The sequence below is a fragment of the Ranitomeya imitator genome, chromosome 5 (genome assembly GCF_032444005.1).
Source record: "Ranitomeya imitator isolate aRanImi1 chromosome 5, aRanImi1.pri, whole genome shotgun sequence".
Taxonomy (NCBI): Eukaryota; Metazoa; Chordata; class Amphibia; order Anura; family Dendrobatidae; genus Ranitomeya; species Ranitomeya imitator.
The window spans coordinates 154919933-154936615 of NC_091286.1; the positions used below are offsets into that span (position 1 = coordinate 154919933).

Genomic DNA, 16683 nt, shown 5'->3' on the forward strand with positions numbered 1-16683 from the left:
GGTACCGTCACATTTAGCGACGCTGCAGCGATCTAGACAATGACGCCGATCGCTGCAGCGTCGCTGTTTAGGTCGCTAGAAAACGTCAAACACCGGCAACAGCAGAATGATGCAGGAGCAATCCAGTGACGTACAGTACTTATCGTTCTCGCTGGTTAGCTCCATGGAAAAACATTGCAGGCATCGTTGCTTTTGCTGTCAAACATGACGAATCATGCCGACCTGACGACCAAATAAAGTTCTGGACTTTCAGCGACGACCAGCGATGTCACAGCGGGATCCAGATCGCTGCTGCGTGTCAAACACAACGAGATAGCTATCCAGGACGCTGCAACATCACGGATCGTTGTCGTTGGTAAGTTGCTCAGTGTGAAGGTACCTTTAGACTTACACTGTAAAAGTGATTCCTGGCTCATGCAGAACCCAGTGTGAGCCGGCTGGTCAGAATTGCAGTCACTAGTGTGAAAAGGACCACAGGGGTGCTGGAAACTGGGGAAGACGGCATTCAGTAAGTATTTGATTGCATTTACTGTATACGTTTACACAGAATTAGCGAATAAAATTAATAGGATTGCATCTTTAAAGAAAAAGTAAATATACTGTGCATATAAAAGTCTGGTAGGAAGTTACTCACATTTGACAGTGAATTCATGCAAAGTATTTCTGAAAGACACAAAAACAAAATATTCACACATCTATAAAAAACAAAACAAAAAAACAGCTTGAGTACCTGTAAGTGTAAAGACATGCAGATTTACTAGCTGTCGGTATATGACCTATGCCATGCTAATACCAGGTATCCTAATGTTCGCACTACAGCATATAAAAGCGTGACATCAATGATAGAAACAGAAGCCCCGATTTCACATTTATAGCACGGGGATGGGGAACATGGTCTGCAAAACTAAAATAATTCAAATTGTGCAGGCTTCCACAAGTATAGAGCTTTCCCAAGCATAAACGCAGTATTGCCAATGGGATCAGAAGCAATACTTCAAACAGAAAACCATTAAATCCATTGGAGCGCAATATAACAATGCAGCCCCTAGACACAGCCTTTTGCAGATCTGCTTCCTAGCAGTGTGTACAGCATGACATGCCAGCAGACTGTCTAAAGTTAGGTTATACTTCTCTTGAGCAGTTCTTCAGGCAAAGCCCACCATTCTGGAAGAGGCTGCCACAAATTGCATTCTCTGCTTTTGCCCTGCCTATAGTGGTTGGTTACTGCTTTTATTCTTCAGTTTTATTTCAATCAAAGGCAAATTACAAACCTAATTATGTAAGCCAAGACTTCTGAATCTTTACACCAGACCCCGATATGGTTATACAAAGTTTACATTCAAAACCATGATCACACATTTGTAAACGTTGCCATTTTCTTAAAATGATCACACAGGAAATTAACAAGGCACCAGAGAAATGATAGGAGTACTTTATTTCAGACTAAAAGGGGGACAATCCCTTTGTGTAAAAGGGATTAACGGAGTTATACAACTTACCAGAAACTTGTTAATTAGAATAGTAAATCAAGCATGTATTTATTTACAAAGTCAGTTCATTGGAGAAGCTCCCATCCAAAATTAAAAGACGGGAGTCAGGCTTGACAAACTTTACCTTACGGGCATTAAGCCACAGAACGTCAGTTGCTCCACAGTATTTTGCACCATTCAGCTGGGACATAGGTGAAAATCCCTCCATGTAACGGTATACTTTATACCATGCTTCTCATCGCAGGGTTGGGACACCGCAGAACTGCTTTGCACAGGTCTTGGGGAGCATAAAGCAGCTGGTGTTATCTGAGGCGACTGCCATGCCATGGCCTTTGAGATGTGCATATGGATCAAGGCCAACTGCTGTAAAATGGACGGCATCCCAATCCACTGGGTTATAGTGGAGAGAGTGTGGAGATCAGCACATTCCTTCCATCTCTTTAACTGCAGTCAAGTCTAAGCATATCACAGACATGGCAGTTGTATGGGGCAGGGATTAGGTTTCTCAGAAGTTGGTGATAATCCCAAAACACAAGAGTGTAATTCACTTTTATTTATTGCAAGTGTTCTATGGATGGATTCCAGCTCAACCTCGTTAGAGGTTAGCAGGCAAAATGGAAAGAACTGACATTTTTTTTTTTTTTTAAATGCTATAGTAATATAACTCACAATATCATTAGTTTACAATGATGGTGCAACTACAAGCATACTAGGCAAATAAGAACTGCAAGGGAAGAGGAGGTGGAGATACAAACACAGCTAACTTCAGACAGATCCCACACAACTAGATTTACAGGTTTACTTTAATAAGAAACAGGCAGATTCGCCTTTTCTTTGAAGAATCAAAATTTAACAAATGGCAAACACAGTTTTAAACCTTCACAAGTTAAAGTCTCTGCGGTTTCCACAGGTAAAGCAGAAAATGTAAGAGCTATTGACATACACTCCAACCTCACCAATTTGCTTGCAATCTTTTAATGTTTAATTTTCTAAGATTATACTGTTTACTTGTCAAACAGCCTGCATGCCCTCACAGATCATGATGTTCACTCCCAGAACATGATATATAGTAATTGCAGGGTCACCAAGGGACCACTAAACGGGCCTAAAACCTTTACGGTAATGTTTGACAGCTAAACCTGACTTCACTTCCTTTCCTAGTGCTCAATGGAGTCATTTTTGCTTAATAAAAAACGCCAGTTACAAAGCAATCTCATTACTTTTTATATGGTAAAAAAAAAAAAAAAAAAGAGAAAAAAATATAAATGTACAGATAAAAAGTAAAACCCTGAAAAACTGACACATTCTCTTAACGTGCACAACGCTGAGGTTCTTATCAATCACTTTAAAACTGCAATAAAAATGTACAAAAATAAAACTCAACCCAAAAAGCAACTAAAATGAACCAAAAGCAGTAAAGAACCCGCAGGCACTTCCTCTTGTGGAATGTTTGTTTTGTTTTAATGTTAGCCTAAAGAAAACAGTCGACTTCTTGTGAAGGTTTTGAAGAGAAATGTGTATCAGTTCATTTTTATTTGGGTATTCAATAATATCCTTGGTGGTACTGCTGGCTCCATGGCTTTTGACCCCAGTATTGCTGCAATTAGAAAAAGGGGTAAATATTAACATGTTAACAAGCTTGTAAGCTTAGATGCCAACAAGAACTGTTTGGTTATGTGTAACATTTGAATTTCATCTCTCATTTAACTAGGAGCCTAATTGTGACTAGATACTGAAAGGTCCTTTAATGTATCCTGCAGTAAGTGGAATATCTGCTAAACCTAGAGTCAGGTGCGTCCTTGGTTGAGCCTGTAGCAAATCACTGTTGGAGACTCTCCTAGGTTTGCGCAGACAATACTTACGCCCTGCTGCGGCTGCTGCCACTGGTTGTAACCCTGAGAATGGTTTTTGAAGCCACGGTTGTTTCCACGTCCTCTGAAGTTCTGCAGATGGAACAAGTCAGGCATTAAAAATCAAGTTAGATGCAATTATACATTTAAGTATCTAAAGGGAAAAAGGCAAGCAAGTTAAAACAGACATCTAGTCAGTATACAGACATTTATAGTATAAGTCTTTACACCATTTTTTGGACTATAAGAAACTTTAGCAAGAAAAAAAAAAAAAATGTGGGACCAGCTCTCCTCCTACTAGACCATCAGTGCAGGACAGGAGAAAAAGCTGCAAGGATACTGCAGATACTGACTAGCCAAAGGAGTTGTCAGTCACTAGATCAATAACTTTCAAAACAAAACAGCGCTGGGCATGTTCAGCAGTGTTGTATATGTGTGCGCTGCAGAGTGTACATAGTGTGCATGCTGTAAAGTTATGTGTAAAAAGCACATGCCGCAGAGAGACAGTTACCTCCATATTCTATCCTAGTAAATTAAAATGACGAATATGGACCTCTACTACACTGTACACCACCAGGGAAGTTTTAGGTAGTAGGAAATATTATTCCCATTTTCACCTGTATAAATCTTGGGTGCACCTTATAGTCCGGAAAAAAAAAAAAAAAAAAAGGATTTTTAGCTTCTACCACCTTTTATAAATTCTACATGAGGTGAGAAGATTACTCTACATTAGGTGCACTGTATAGCGCAAGTTCACCTTCTGAAAGATGTCCCTAGAGAAGTATACATGCATGAATCGTTCAATAAAGTCCCAGGAAGGCAATTTAGATCATTTATTATTATTATTATTATACATTTTTATAGCGCCATTTATTCCATGGCGCTTTACATGTGAATACGGGGCATTTATACAACGGAGAATGATTTCAAGTGGTTAAGAAAACTGCTACACAACAACTCAGAAGGTAGGCTCCAAAAGTCATCTGGATTAATGTAGTTTAATCTATATGAACTATGGCTTTATGATATAAAGCTAAAATAAGCATTTGTAAAGGGGACGATCCTGATACTAATTTTAACAGATGTCAAACAAATAAAAAAATACCCATGACGTTTTACCTGATTGTAGTTTCCACGACTGGGCATAGAACCACCACCACCTCCACGGCCATAGTTCCCACGGTTATTGTAACCACCCCTGTTATGATAGACAGGTGCACGAGGATATGGATAGCCAACTGCTCCTCCACCACCGCCTCCGCGCTGTGACATATTACCCCTCCTGTTATATCCGCCACGATTCACTGGAGCTATTAAAAAATAAATAAATATATTTTTTACGTTGACATTAAAGAGGGCTTGAATTGTAGGGGGGGGGGAATAAAAAAAAAAAAATCAATAATTAGTAACTCAGAAGTTGCGCCACTTTTTTTTTTTTTTTTTTTTTTTTTTTTAATATAACCTTTTGTTAAAAGTTTTGCCTTGTCTTCTGATTTATAGTTTTGTTTTTATATTCCAGAGATGGCTATGGAGTGACTATCTTGACTTACTCTATGGAACGAGGAGGCAAGAATTTTTACATACCTCCACCACGGTAGTTTCCTCCACGCATATTATAGCCTCCACCTCCACGGCCTCTGTGTCCACCATGATTATGCCCCACTCCACCTCTGGACTTGTTTTTGTTCTTGTTCACTTTTTTAGCTCCCACATTTTGCTTCTTTTCAGGTGGAAGAGATTTTTTGCTCTCCTCTTTATACTGCTCTATAAGTTTCTCCGCTTCTTCTTTTTGCAGTTCCACATAAAGAATTTCATCAAAGCACTCACTGGATTCTGGAAGTGTGTAATTCCCTGTAAAATAGGCAAAAATTTGGAATGCATTTTTCACCATGAGAGTAACATTACAGGCATCAGTAGATAGTCTCACCATGTAAAAACACAACAAAGAAGGATTTCTACCTTTCATTTTCAGCACAGCGTGCTCAGGAAGGTCCTTTCCTTCAACCTCGGCTTTCTTTTGTGTTCTCTCTTTATAAATCTCATCACTTGGACACACAACAACAGCCTTACGCTTAAATCCAGCAAACAGGCACATTTTTCTCCTCTGGGCTGCAGCAGATACATTTGTCTATAACAATAGAAAAAAAAATTGGCCAATTTTTTTTTTTTTTTTTTTTAGGGTGGGTGGGGGACATTCCTCCATGCCTTCCCAATCAGGGGGAAGGTAGAATAAAGAAAAAGTAGCAAAACCAATTACAATCTTTCAGTCAAAACACCATGTGAAGGCCTAAAAGTTCAAGCTATTTAGAATGCAAAATAAAAAGTCAATAGAAACAGTAAATGTTTGTGTGACAGTAAAGGTACCTTCACACTGAACAACATTACAACGATAGCAATCCGTGACGTTGCAGCGTCCTGGATAGCGATCTCGTTGTGTTTGACACGCAGCAGTAATCTGGATCCTGCTGTGACATCGCTGGTCGGAGCTAGAATGCCAGAACTTTATTTCGTCGCTGGATCACCCGCTGAATCGGCGTGTGTGACACCGATCCAGCGATGTGTTCCCTGGTAACCAGGGTAAATATCAGGTTACTAAGCGCAGGGCTGCGCTTAGTAACCCGATGTTAACCCTGGTTACCATTGTAAATGTAAAAAAAAAAAAAAAAAAAACACATACTCACATTCTGGTGCCTGTCACGTCCCCGGCGTCCGCTTCCTTGCACTCCTCCTGCATCCTGTGTCAGCGCCGGCCGGCCGTAAAGCAGAGCACAGCGGTGATGTCACCGCTCTGCCTTACGGCCGGCGCTTACACAGGATGCAGGAGGAGTGCAGGGAAGCGGACGCCGGGGACGTGACAGGCACCGGAATGTGAGTGTTTGTTTTTTTTTACATTTACAATGGTAACCAGGGTAAACATTGGGTTACTAAGCATGGCCCTGCGCTTAGTAACCCGATGTTTACCCTGGTTACCCGGGGACTTCGGCATCGTTGGTCGCTGGAGAGCTGTCTGTGTGACAGCTCTCCAGCGACCACACAAGGACTTTCCAACGATCACGGCCAGGTTGTATCGCTGGTCGTGATCGTTGGAAAGTTGCTGAGTGTAACGGTACCTTAACAGGACTGATCACATCGCATGCCGGATTAGCCAGGTAAAGATCACCATTATGCTGCAGCCCCGCTGTAGTTGCTACTTGTGCCACTATAACCAGCAGTCTTCAATGACCATCTGCTGGATGTCTGTAAAGAGATCAGGCTCTTAGGAAAGCCAATCAAATACAACATGTCTGATTAAGTTATTAGATTTTATAAACTCTAGCCACAATTACCCAATAAAGACCATGACAGGTAAGAATGGTCAATTATAACTGCTTAACCCACAGAAATGCACACAGGCATGGGTGCAAAGTATAGATGTAGAGGCAGCCATTCATGTGTGAAGCAGTCCATGAAATAAAAGATTGGCTTGGGACCATCAGATACTCGGACGCTCTTTGCTATGGCTCAGCAGATGTAGACACCACGCTGTCATCTTTGCTATAATTGAGCGATTTTATGAAATCTTACTTGATCTAGAATAAAGTTCCTCTTCTTCCGAGCAGCAATTTCAATGAACTTGCTAAGGCATTGTGGGGCCCTCTGCAGCAAAGCATTTAGTTTTCCTGTGTCAGTCATCTTTTTATTACCAACCTGAGACAGAAAAAAAAGCATGTTATACTGCAGGTGATGGCCCAGATTCATAAAGACTCAATCTTCTCGCCAGTCTTAATGAGGGCATGTTGGAGTCAGATGATCCTAATTCATTAAGTTGTAGACCATTTAATGAAATAGAAGCGAGTGAAACATGAATCTTACCATCATTCTTTCCATAATATTGTTTGTTCCAAGGACATTGTATTTTCCAGGATTCTCAGAAACGTGTTTATTGGCCCAAGTGGTTTTACCAGCTCCTGGCAAACCAATCACCATGATAACCTAAGAATAGCAAAACAGTAAGAGAACCGCATTGTAGAGGGCCAATTATCACACAAATGAATGAGAAATACCGGTGATGTTCGCACCTCACAATCCTTCTTTTGTTCAGGCCCCACAGGACCTCTCAGCCGATCATCAAGGGAGACATTCTGAATAAACGTAAAACCTTCAGGAACGGGGAAAAATGGTTCAGCTTGCTGGCCGAAGTTAAACTCAACAGCACAATTGTGACAAAGGACATGTGGGAAAAGCGGTCTCTCGGATAGCATATCTTTATCCACTTTAAAAGCCACTCCTAGGTCTTGCCCATTTTTCGCAAATGAAAGCTCAATTTCTTCACCTTCGAAATTCTACAAAACAAAAGTAGAATATAAAACGCATAAGAATCTATACATCCTGAATGATAAAAGTATGCATATCCGATCTTGATACAAAAGGGCAAAGAAACTTACCGCCATACAGGCGATGACATCATTCTCATCATACTTCTCACCGTACTCTTCAGACACCGCATTGCACGACTTGGATCCTTTTAGTGAATAACCATAGGAGTCTTCATCTTCACCTATGGACATTGTATAAATCAATTTAGGACAAATGACAAGACAGACAAATCAGCAATAGATAAAACTTTCTGAAGCTGAATAATATATGGTCACTTAGTCACCAAGATTCCTATACTTTTGATTTGATTAAATAAAAAAGCCACTCCTCTCTGATTATAAAGTCAAACAAATTTGAAGATGAACGTGCAGAATTAAAGACAATCTGTCAGTTTCCGTTTAAAAAGGGTTTCCGACCCTTTGGTTTGCTTACAGTGACAGAACACTTCACATGCACAGGCAGCAGACTAGTATCCACCTACTCCTGCTGTTCGCTGAGCAGTGTAGGCACACCATCCTGAGCCCATCAGCAGTACTACTTGTTACGTGCCGCAGGCCAGGGAGCTTAGCCTGTGGACCATTATGAACACTTCACAGCAGAGAGCAGGACTAGGTGTACACAGGACTGCTGCCTCCAACTAGGTGTTTTCATTCACTCACAAATTTGTATTAATATAAAGTATATTAGAAAGTTTAAGTTGCATTTTACAGGGATTAGGCATCATTTATAGAAAACCCCGAAAAACTTCAGATTTGACATTTTAACATACCTAGCATAAACCCACAGGAGCTCAAGGACCAACCAATGCGCACCTCATGTACATCAATATCCTTGGAGTACAGATGTTTCACAGGAACCTTTTCTGTCACCTGAGGAAAAAAAAAATTTTGTACAGAGGCCAAAAAAAATAAACTAACTTACATGACTTATCCATAACTTACCTTCATCTCAAAGCAGACTTTGCCACTTGAGACACCATAAGAGGCTCTGCCACCAGCCCACAGGAAAGCAAAACTCTCCATTGTAAGAGAAGTGGCACTTAAACGATCTCGTGAAATCTTGAAGTGAAGATCACAGTTATCTTGTAAAAAAATTAAAAAAAAAAATTTCACAAGGCTGAAGTAGTAGGTATATACAAGACATGTGCTAAAGAAATTGATAACACATTGGGTCCTTGGCCAGTCATCCCGGGTCTGACACCCTCGCACTATTACAGGCAGATTGTGGATGAAGTACTGCATCACCTGGTAATCTGAAGAAGCCTTAAGAGGCCCTGTCATAAGGACTAATACTTACTGCCATGTTACTTTAAATTTGCATGTCAAAGTAACTATGCATTCTTCATTTAGACACCCAGTAAGGCTACGTTCACACTAGCGTTCGGCTAGTGTGCGTCCGACACGTGCGTCTTTTTTGACGCTAGCGTCGGACCAAGAAAACGCAACAAGTTGCATTTTTCTTGCGTCCGATTTTCGTCAAAAAACGACGCACGCGTCGAAAAACGCAGCGTTTTTGCGTGCGTTTGCACGCGTTTTTCGGTGCGTTGCGTCGCCGCGGCGCACAACGCTAGTGTGAACGTAGCCTAACCAGTTTGCAGCTGGCTCAGCTTCAAATGTAACTTAGGCATGTCCACCCCCCAACCACTAGTCTACTCCCCTCTGCCCAACTTGCTGTTCACTGCATGTTACAGGGAACCTGTCAGATCCCCATGCCCTCCAATCCATCAGCATTCAGCTATGTGTGATTTAACTCCCTCCCTAACCAGCCCTGTATAACAATTAAGTTAAATAAAGGCTTTTAAAAAGCATTTTTAGCCTCTGCTTTCCCTATGCCAATGAGGGCTTTGAGTAGTCGATGGGGCGATAGTCCCCCAGATTAGTCAGCCCTCTTTCCATGTTATCACACCCCTGTGGGCATGACAACAATTTGCACGAGCCGCCCACATCACCAGCCCCTGCAAATCTGTGCACGCGTGCCAGTCATTCCAGCAGCATCACTGCATCTCTGAAGCCGGGTGTACTCTTCCCAGCTTCAGAGACAAGCACTGTGTATGACCAGAAGCCATCTTCTAAACTTCAGGAAATGCGCAGTGTGCATCTCTGAAGCTAGGAAGCATACACCCGGAACGAGCAGCACATGTGCACAGATTTGCATGGGCTGGCGATAAGGCTGGCTCGTGCAAATGTTACCACACCCACAGAGGTGTTATAACCTGTAAAGAGGGCTGACTAAGGCAGAGTTCACATTAGCGTTCGGGAGCTTTGCGGAGGGCTGCGGACTGCCTCAGTTAAGCTCCGCCTACAACTGCATGCGTCCTGCGTAGCCATCTTTAACACTGGGTATGCAGGACACCAGATCATGTCTGATGCACTGATATGGTGTGCATCCCAGTAACTAGGCCATTTTGTATTTTATAGCCCCATCTTTATATTATTTATTATTCTATTTATTTTTCTGGGGTAATTTATTATTCATGCACAGCGCTCACTTTATCCTAAATATTTATTTGGTATATGTATTTTAAATAATGTAATTGGAGATGTGAGTATTAAGTGCATATTAGCCTTTATTTATGTAGCAAATTAGTGTCTGGTTTTTTTGTGCTGAGTGTAAAAAATAGTGGTAATGATCATTTCTTTACTGATTAAATCTATTGACAATTTGATGTATGTTTTTATTGCCCTTATATGGTACCTTGCACTCTATTGCCATCTGGTGGTCTGTTCCCTTATTTTAATGTTGTGATCATTGTGTAATAATAAAATATATATACTTTTTTGAAGATTTTCTTGTTTATGTATCATATTTGTAGGTGTTGAGCATACCCAATGTTAAAGATTAACGGAGGAAGCACGCAGCCCTCTGCAAAGCCCCCCGAACGCTAATGTGAACTTAGGCTGCTTTCACACTAGCGTCGGCCCGACGTGCCGACGCGCGTTGTGAAAATAATGCCTGATGTGGGCAGCGGAAGAAGTCTTACGATGCTTCCGCTGCCCCATTGTAAGGTCCGGGAAGGAGGGGGCGGAGTTTCGGCCACGCATGCGCGGTCGAAAATGGCGGACACGACGCGCAAAAAAAAAAGTTACATGTAACTTTTTGTGCCGACGGTGCGCCAAAACACGACGCAACCGTCGCACGACGGTTGCGACGTGTTGCCATACGTCGCAATACATCGCTAATGTTAGTCTATGGGGAAAAAAACGCATCCTGCGGGCAACTTTGCAGGATGCGTTTTTTCTCCTAAACGACGCATTGCGATGTGCAGCCAACAACGCTAGTGTGAAAGTAGCCTTAGCCTAATCTGGGGACACAAAGGCCACATTGATTAGTCAAAGCTCCTTAGCATAGGGAAAAGTGGAGGTTATGAAAGCTTTTTTTAAAGCATTTAAAGGAATTATGTTAAACAGGGCTGGTTACGGTTAGGGAGGAAGTTAATTCACAACATAGCCGAACGCTGATGGTTTGGAGGGCATGGGGACCTGACAGGTTCTCTTTCAATCAGTCTTTAGCAGCAGAGACTCTAAAGGATTTCAGAAGATTGTGGCTTGTCTGTCTCTGCTCCTGAAGCCCATGACAATGAAGCAAACCTTTAGTTCAGTGTAAACAAGCCACTGGATAATGGAAGGCACAAGGTTGGGTGAAACAATGTTCTATCCCCTATAATACTGTCAGAAGACAGTCAGAGGAAATCCACAGAAAAAAAAAAAAAAAACAAGCAAAAAAAAAAAAAAGTGGATTACAAGTTGCAGATCTTGAAAACAACAATTCCTGGACATACAAGGTGCATCAAAACCAGGTTTAAAATGGGTTGTTTCAAAATAAGTGGGTAAAATTGCAAAACTGCATGTAAAATACGAGCACATTTAAAGCTTAATAAAAAATAGTCTCCATTGTCAAGAACAGAGGCATAGTGCACAGCTCATAGTTTGTATTACTGGCCACTATGTAGAAGTGGCTAGTTACCTAGGCAAGGAGAGCACACCACAAGCAGATTCTATGCCAGCGTTTCCAAATCCAGTCCCTTGCAGCCCCCAGCAGATCATGTTTACAGGATTTCCTTCGTATTGCACAGGTGAAAGAATCTGTGGCAATTTCTGATGCCTTGATACTATTTCCATGACCTGTACAATACTAAGAAAATCCTGAAACCCAGATTTGTTAGGACTGGATTTGGGAAATGCAGCCTCACAACCTGCAAGCGCCTAACAAGTCTTAACCCAACTAATTGCCCACATACCGATTTTGAAATGGACGTTGCTACTTACAGGTGTCAAGAAGAACATTCGTTTCATCCAGTTTTTCATCTTCCTCTTCTACTGGTGGTTGTGGGGACTTAGACCTACAGAATGTTGCATCATTAGTTATAAAACCATCATTAGTTATAAAACCACTGGTTGTATGGAGATAGAAAGTATCCCATTAGATGAATGTAGTCTACAAACCTGCTGTATTTGTTTTCTTCTATGTATTCAAAGTAGCCCCGGCCATGATCCTCACGTGGTCTTTTCACTCCCCGTTTCTTATCCTTTTGATCTTTGCCTTCTACAGCAAAACAAACATTAGAAGCTTTATTCCCCAGACTCTACACCATTTTTTCTGACCATTCGCTGATAGACATTGTATAATTGACAATTTAAGTTGGTGCAGTGATCAATGTACCCATATTTCCCAGTTGGTGTAAATGAGCTTCAGCAGTCATAATTAAACTGCAAGTTCATATGTAACATAGCACAAGGCTGGTTTATTAAAAAGGATTGTGTGGAAAAATTAAAATTTTACAAGGCTTTGTATATCAAATAATAGAGGAAGCTGAAGTTATCTGACGATGGCAGACAATCATAGGTCACAGCATCTTGACGACACCTAGAGCAGCGATTACGTCCTTTCAGTGTATACAGACTAAGCGGCCTGCGCTGGACCCCGATAAGTAGGAGAGTATAACTGTTTTTTCCTAATATTCCAAGCAACAGGCAAGTTTTTTTGGGGTTTGTCTTTTTCATTTGGGTGGGGGGGGGGGGGGGGCTTGGGCGCAGAAAACCCTTTTAATACATTGTTTGTTCAAGATCTGTAACAAATGTCCGATGTTAGGGTCAACCATCCTCCGTCAATATGGGCACACAAGTCATAGGAAGCTGAATAAAATGATACCTTGATATCTGTGATCTGACGTCTTATTTCCAGAGAAATCCTTATTTTTCTTATATGTAAGTGAGCTGTTTAGATTTATAGGACGGACACCGATCTGCATGAGAATCAGCCTCCAGAGCTTAGTATAAATGAAGGGGGCTTTACCAGCGTGAAACATGTAAAGTCTGCTCTCCTGATCTAAGGTACATAGCGGACACTGGTTACTCGTTACATGGCGCAATTGTCGCAATTAACGCTATGTAACAGATCCGTTAGGGCACCCATTGACTGCAATGTGCCAACGGATCCCTAACGCATCGCAAACGTATGCCATTTTTGGCATGCATCTGCGATGTGCCGTTAGTTTCAGACGGACCTCGAACGCTGCTTGCAGTGTTCAGGGTCCGTTCCTCGCTAGCGCAGATCGGGCATCTGCGCTAGCGGGATTGCCAAACGCAATCCCTTTTTGGACATTGCGTTAGCGCAATCCGTTAGCGTATCCGCTAAACGGATTGCACTAACGCAATGTGAACCTAGCCTTACACCATACAAGCACTATTGGAATGGATGCAGCACTCACACAAGACCCCCAAACACTATTGGCTGCAGCGCTCACGTGGCATATCATGCAGAGACCTACGGCCAACATCTCCACTAAATGCCACTGCATGAGGGGAGAATCTGATAATTACTTTACATGGGGTGAGACAAAGCTTAGAGGGTTTTCCCACAAACAACGTCATTTTCATCCACAGACCTCGGAATAATTATCACTTCCACAGGATTGAATAAATGTTCCTGTTCTGAGAACTTTATACGTGTGACCCTGCACAGGGAAATGTTTTACCTCACAGAAAGAATCGCCTGTGATCCCCTGCTGTCCTGTCTGCATCCCTTGTGCCCTCACCTGCCCAGGAGCTGTGGTATGATCAGACACAGCAGGGGAACATGTATAAGATTAGCTCAGCACAGGGACATTGTATTTCAACACATCCAATTATGGAAATTATTATTCCAAGATCTATGGATTAAAATGAATCTTGTTCATGGGAAGACCCCTTTAAAAAGAGGTTTGTCAAGCAGTGGGCATACCTGAACAGTTGTCCCAGCACTTAACATAGTAACATAGTAACATAGTTAGTAAGGCCGAAAAAAGACATTTGTCCATCCAGTTCAGCCTATATTCCATCATAATAAATCCCCAGATCTACGTCCTTCTACAGAACCTAATAATTGTATGATACAATATTGTTCTGCTCCAGGAAGACATCCAGGCCTCTCTTGAACCCCTCGACTGAGTTCGCCATCACCACCTCCTCAGGCAAGCAATTCCAGATTCTCACTGCCCTAACAGTAAAGAATCCTCTTCTATGTTGGTGGAAAAACCTTCTCTCCACTTGCTACAGATGAGAAGCATATACAAGATTGTAAGACCAACCCTGAATAAATTCTATGAGAGTGGGACCCCATCAGATCAGTGGTCAGACAGTACCACCTACCATGCGGATTGGTGTTGTCACCTGTGGGTAAACCCTTCAAAAAGATACAGCAAAGCAGCTCTGTAGCAAGGAGCCATGTGTGACATTAGGGCAGGACTCCCACATCCTGACAAGCAGCTGAAATGGCCAAAGTGTATCAGCCAGCAGCACTGGGGACCACCCCAGTTACATCCAGATAGGGGGATCAGCATCTCCAGGGGAGGGCAGTCACGCAGCGGGACCCCACATCCTACTGTAATGTGTCCGCACTGCTAGACCTGTGGATTATAACCTGGGCCGTGACATAATCCACACATCACGCAGCGGGACCCCACATCCTACAGTAATGTGTCCGCACTGCTAGACCTGTGGATTATAACCTGGGCCGTGACATGATCCACACATCACGCAGCGGGACCCCACATCCTACAGTAATGTGTCCGCACTGCTAGACCTGTGGATTATAATTTGGGCCGTGACATAATCCACACATTACCCAGCGGGACCCCACATCCTACAGTAATGTGTCCGCACTGCTAGACCTGTGGATTATAACCTGGGCCGTGACATAATCCACACATCACGCAGCGGGACCCCACATCCTACAGTAATGTGTCCGCACTGCTAGACCTGTGGATTATAATTTGGGCCGTGACATAATCCACACATCACCCAGCGGGACCCCACATCCTACAGTAATGTGTCCGCACTGCTAGACCTGTGGATTATAACCTGGGCCGTGACATAATCCACACATCACGCAGCGGGACCCCACATCCTACAGTAATGTGTCCGCACTGCTAGACCTGTGGATTATAACCTGGGCCGTGACATGATCCACACATCACGCAGCGGGACCCCACATCCTACAGTAATGTGTCCGCACTGCTAGACCTGTGGATTATAATTTGGGCCGTGACATAATCCACACATCACGCAGCGGGACCCCACATCCTACAGTAATGTGTCCGCACTGCTAGACCTGTGGATTATAACCTGGGCCGTGACAATCCACACATACAGTGACATCCCCCCTCACCACTGCCAGAGGACACAGATTTCCAAGACAGCAGCTCATTAACCTCTGCTAGGCCCGAGCCGTCCGGCCAGTCAGTACGAGGGTCCCTCTGATGGGCTCCCAGTGGTCTGCTGTGAATGGAGCCCAAGAAGCCTGTACACAGCCTTTTGTCTCGGCGAGAGAAGCCCCTTCTGGGATGTCTGACCCCCCAATGGTGATAGCCGGAGTGTATGGGGGGGCTGCACAATGGGGTGAGACCCCGGCCAGCCTTTGTACGCCGCGCCCCTCCCCCACTACAGGCACAGATGGGGCAGAATGGCCGATGCCGGAGCAGGTGGGCGCACACGGGCCCCCGGAACTGACGTCACACACTCACCGCCCCGGGCAGACGCTCCCGCATCCTCGCACTTGATGGCCATGAGGGGCCGCGGGCCGCTGGGCTGTGCGCCCTCCTCCTCCTTCTTGTCGCCGCCGTTCTCGTCCGCCTGCTCCTCCTCCTCCAGGCCTACCGGGATGCCCTCGTCGTCGTCGTCATCCTCCTCATCGTCCTCTCCCTCCTGGAAGCCCTGGTCGTCCCCATTCTCGTCCTCCGGGCAGACGGCACTGTTTTCCTCCTCGGCGCCATCGTCCTGGCTCACCTCTCCGCCGTTCTCGCCGCCCACCTCCATGCCCTCCTCGTCCTCGTCTTCCTCCTCCTCTCCCACTCCCGGCTCGGCTTCGTCCCCGACATCCATCCCTTCTCCGGAGACTCCCCCGCCCACGGTGCCGCCGCCGCCAGAGGCGCTCTCGTCGTCCAGCGCGGCCTGCAGCCTCTCCATCAGATCGGCCTTCAGGCCCTTATCACTCAGACGCCTCTTCTTCAGCTCCTCCTTCAGCTCGGACACCTTCAGCTTCTTCACGTTGACCGGGGAGCTCATATTTGCAGCGGTGATGGAGTCCTGCTCTGCCACTGGCTGGATAGACTGCTCTTTCTCCCTGCGTGCAACTCCTTCAAAATGGCGGAGAAAATAAGGACGGAGCGCGCTGCCCTCTGGGGGTGGAAGAGAATGAGCGGCTGTATGAGGGAATCGCCGAAGGTTTAGTGACTCCGCCCCTGTAAAGGGCGTGGTATAGTGCAGCGCGCTCTCCCAGCCCCGCCTTCCATTCAATGTAAAATGCTCTATAGCGCCACCTAGCCAATCTTCCTATTAGAAGCAATGTGGCGCGATAAACCAGCGTTAGTGAGCATGCGCAGTCCACCTGGTCAACACCGCCATTATCAGTCTGTCAGCGCGCCTCATGGTCTTTCGGCCCACAGCCAGTAACGTAAGAGGGCGGGACTAAGACAACTGTCCTCCTCCACAGCCGGTCCTATATGGGGCTGA

At 44.1% G+C, this 16683-nt stretch overlaps 1 protein-coding gene across 1 annotated transcript; it reads right to left on the reverse strand.

Annotated features, from left to right (window-relative positions):
• Window positions 1–1416: 1416 nt before the first annotated feature.
• Window positions 1417–16403, reverse strand: HNRNPU (heterogeneous nuclear ribonucleoprotein U). The gene is made up of 14 exons (XM_069769228.1): window positions 15696–16403; window positions 12139–12238; window positions 11962–12035; window positions 8638–8777; window positions 8466–8565; window positions 7765–7877; window positions 7399–7662; window positions 7193–7312; window positions 6905–7027; window positions 5300–5468; window positions 4925–5191; window positions 4460–4650; window positions 3353–3433; window positions 1417–3087 (listed from the first exon to the last, which is right to left on the reverse strand). Exons 1-14 carry the CDS (start codon window positions 16234–16236, stop codon window positions 3034–3036), a joined length of 2337 nt encoding a protein of 778 aa, XP_069625329.1. The 5' UTR covers window positions 16237–16403; the 3' UTR covers window positions 1417–3033.
• Between the last annotated feature and the right edge of the window lie 280 nt (window positions 16404–16683).

What these genes read in the sequence shown, in the direction of transcription:
- HNRNPU (XM_069769228.1), bottom strand. Translation starts at nt 16,236, where the DNA reads ATGAGCTCCCCGGTCAACGTGAAGAAGCTGAAGGTGTCCGAGCTGAAG. An exon ending in GAATGTTCTTCTTGACACCT is followed by an intron (nt 8,778 to 11,961) that starts GTAAGTAGCAAC and finishes TTTTTTTACAAG; the next exon opens with ATAACTGTGATCTTCACTTC. An exon ending in ATGTCATCGCCTGTATGGCG is followed by an intron (nt 7,663 to 7,764) that starts GTAAGTTTCTTT and finishes TTTGTTTTGTAG; the next exon opens with AATTTCGAAGGTGAAGAAAT.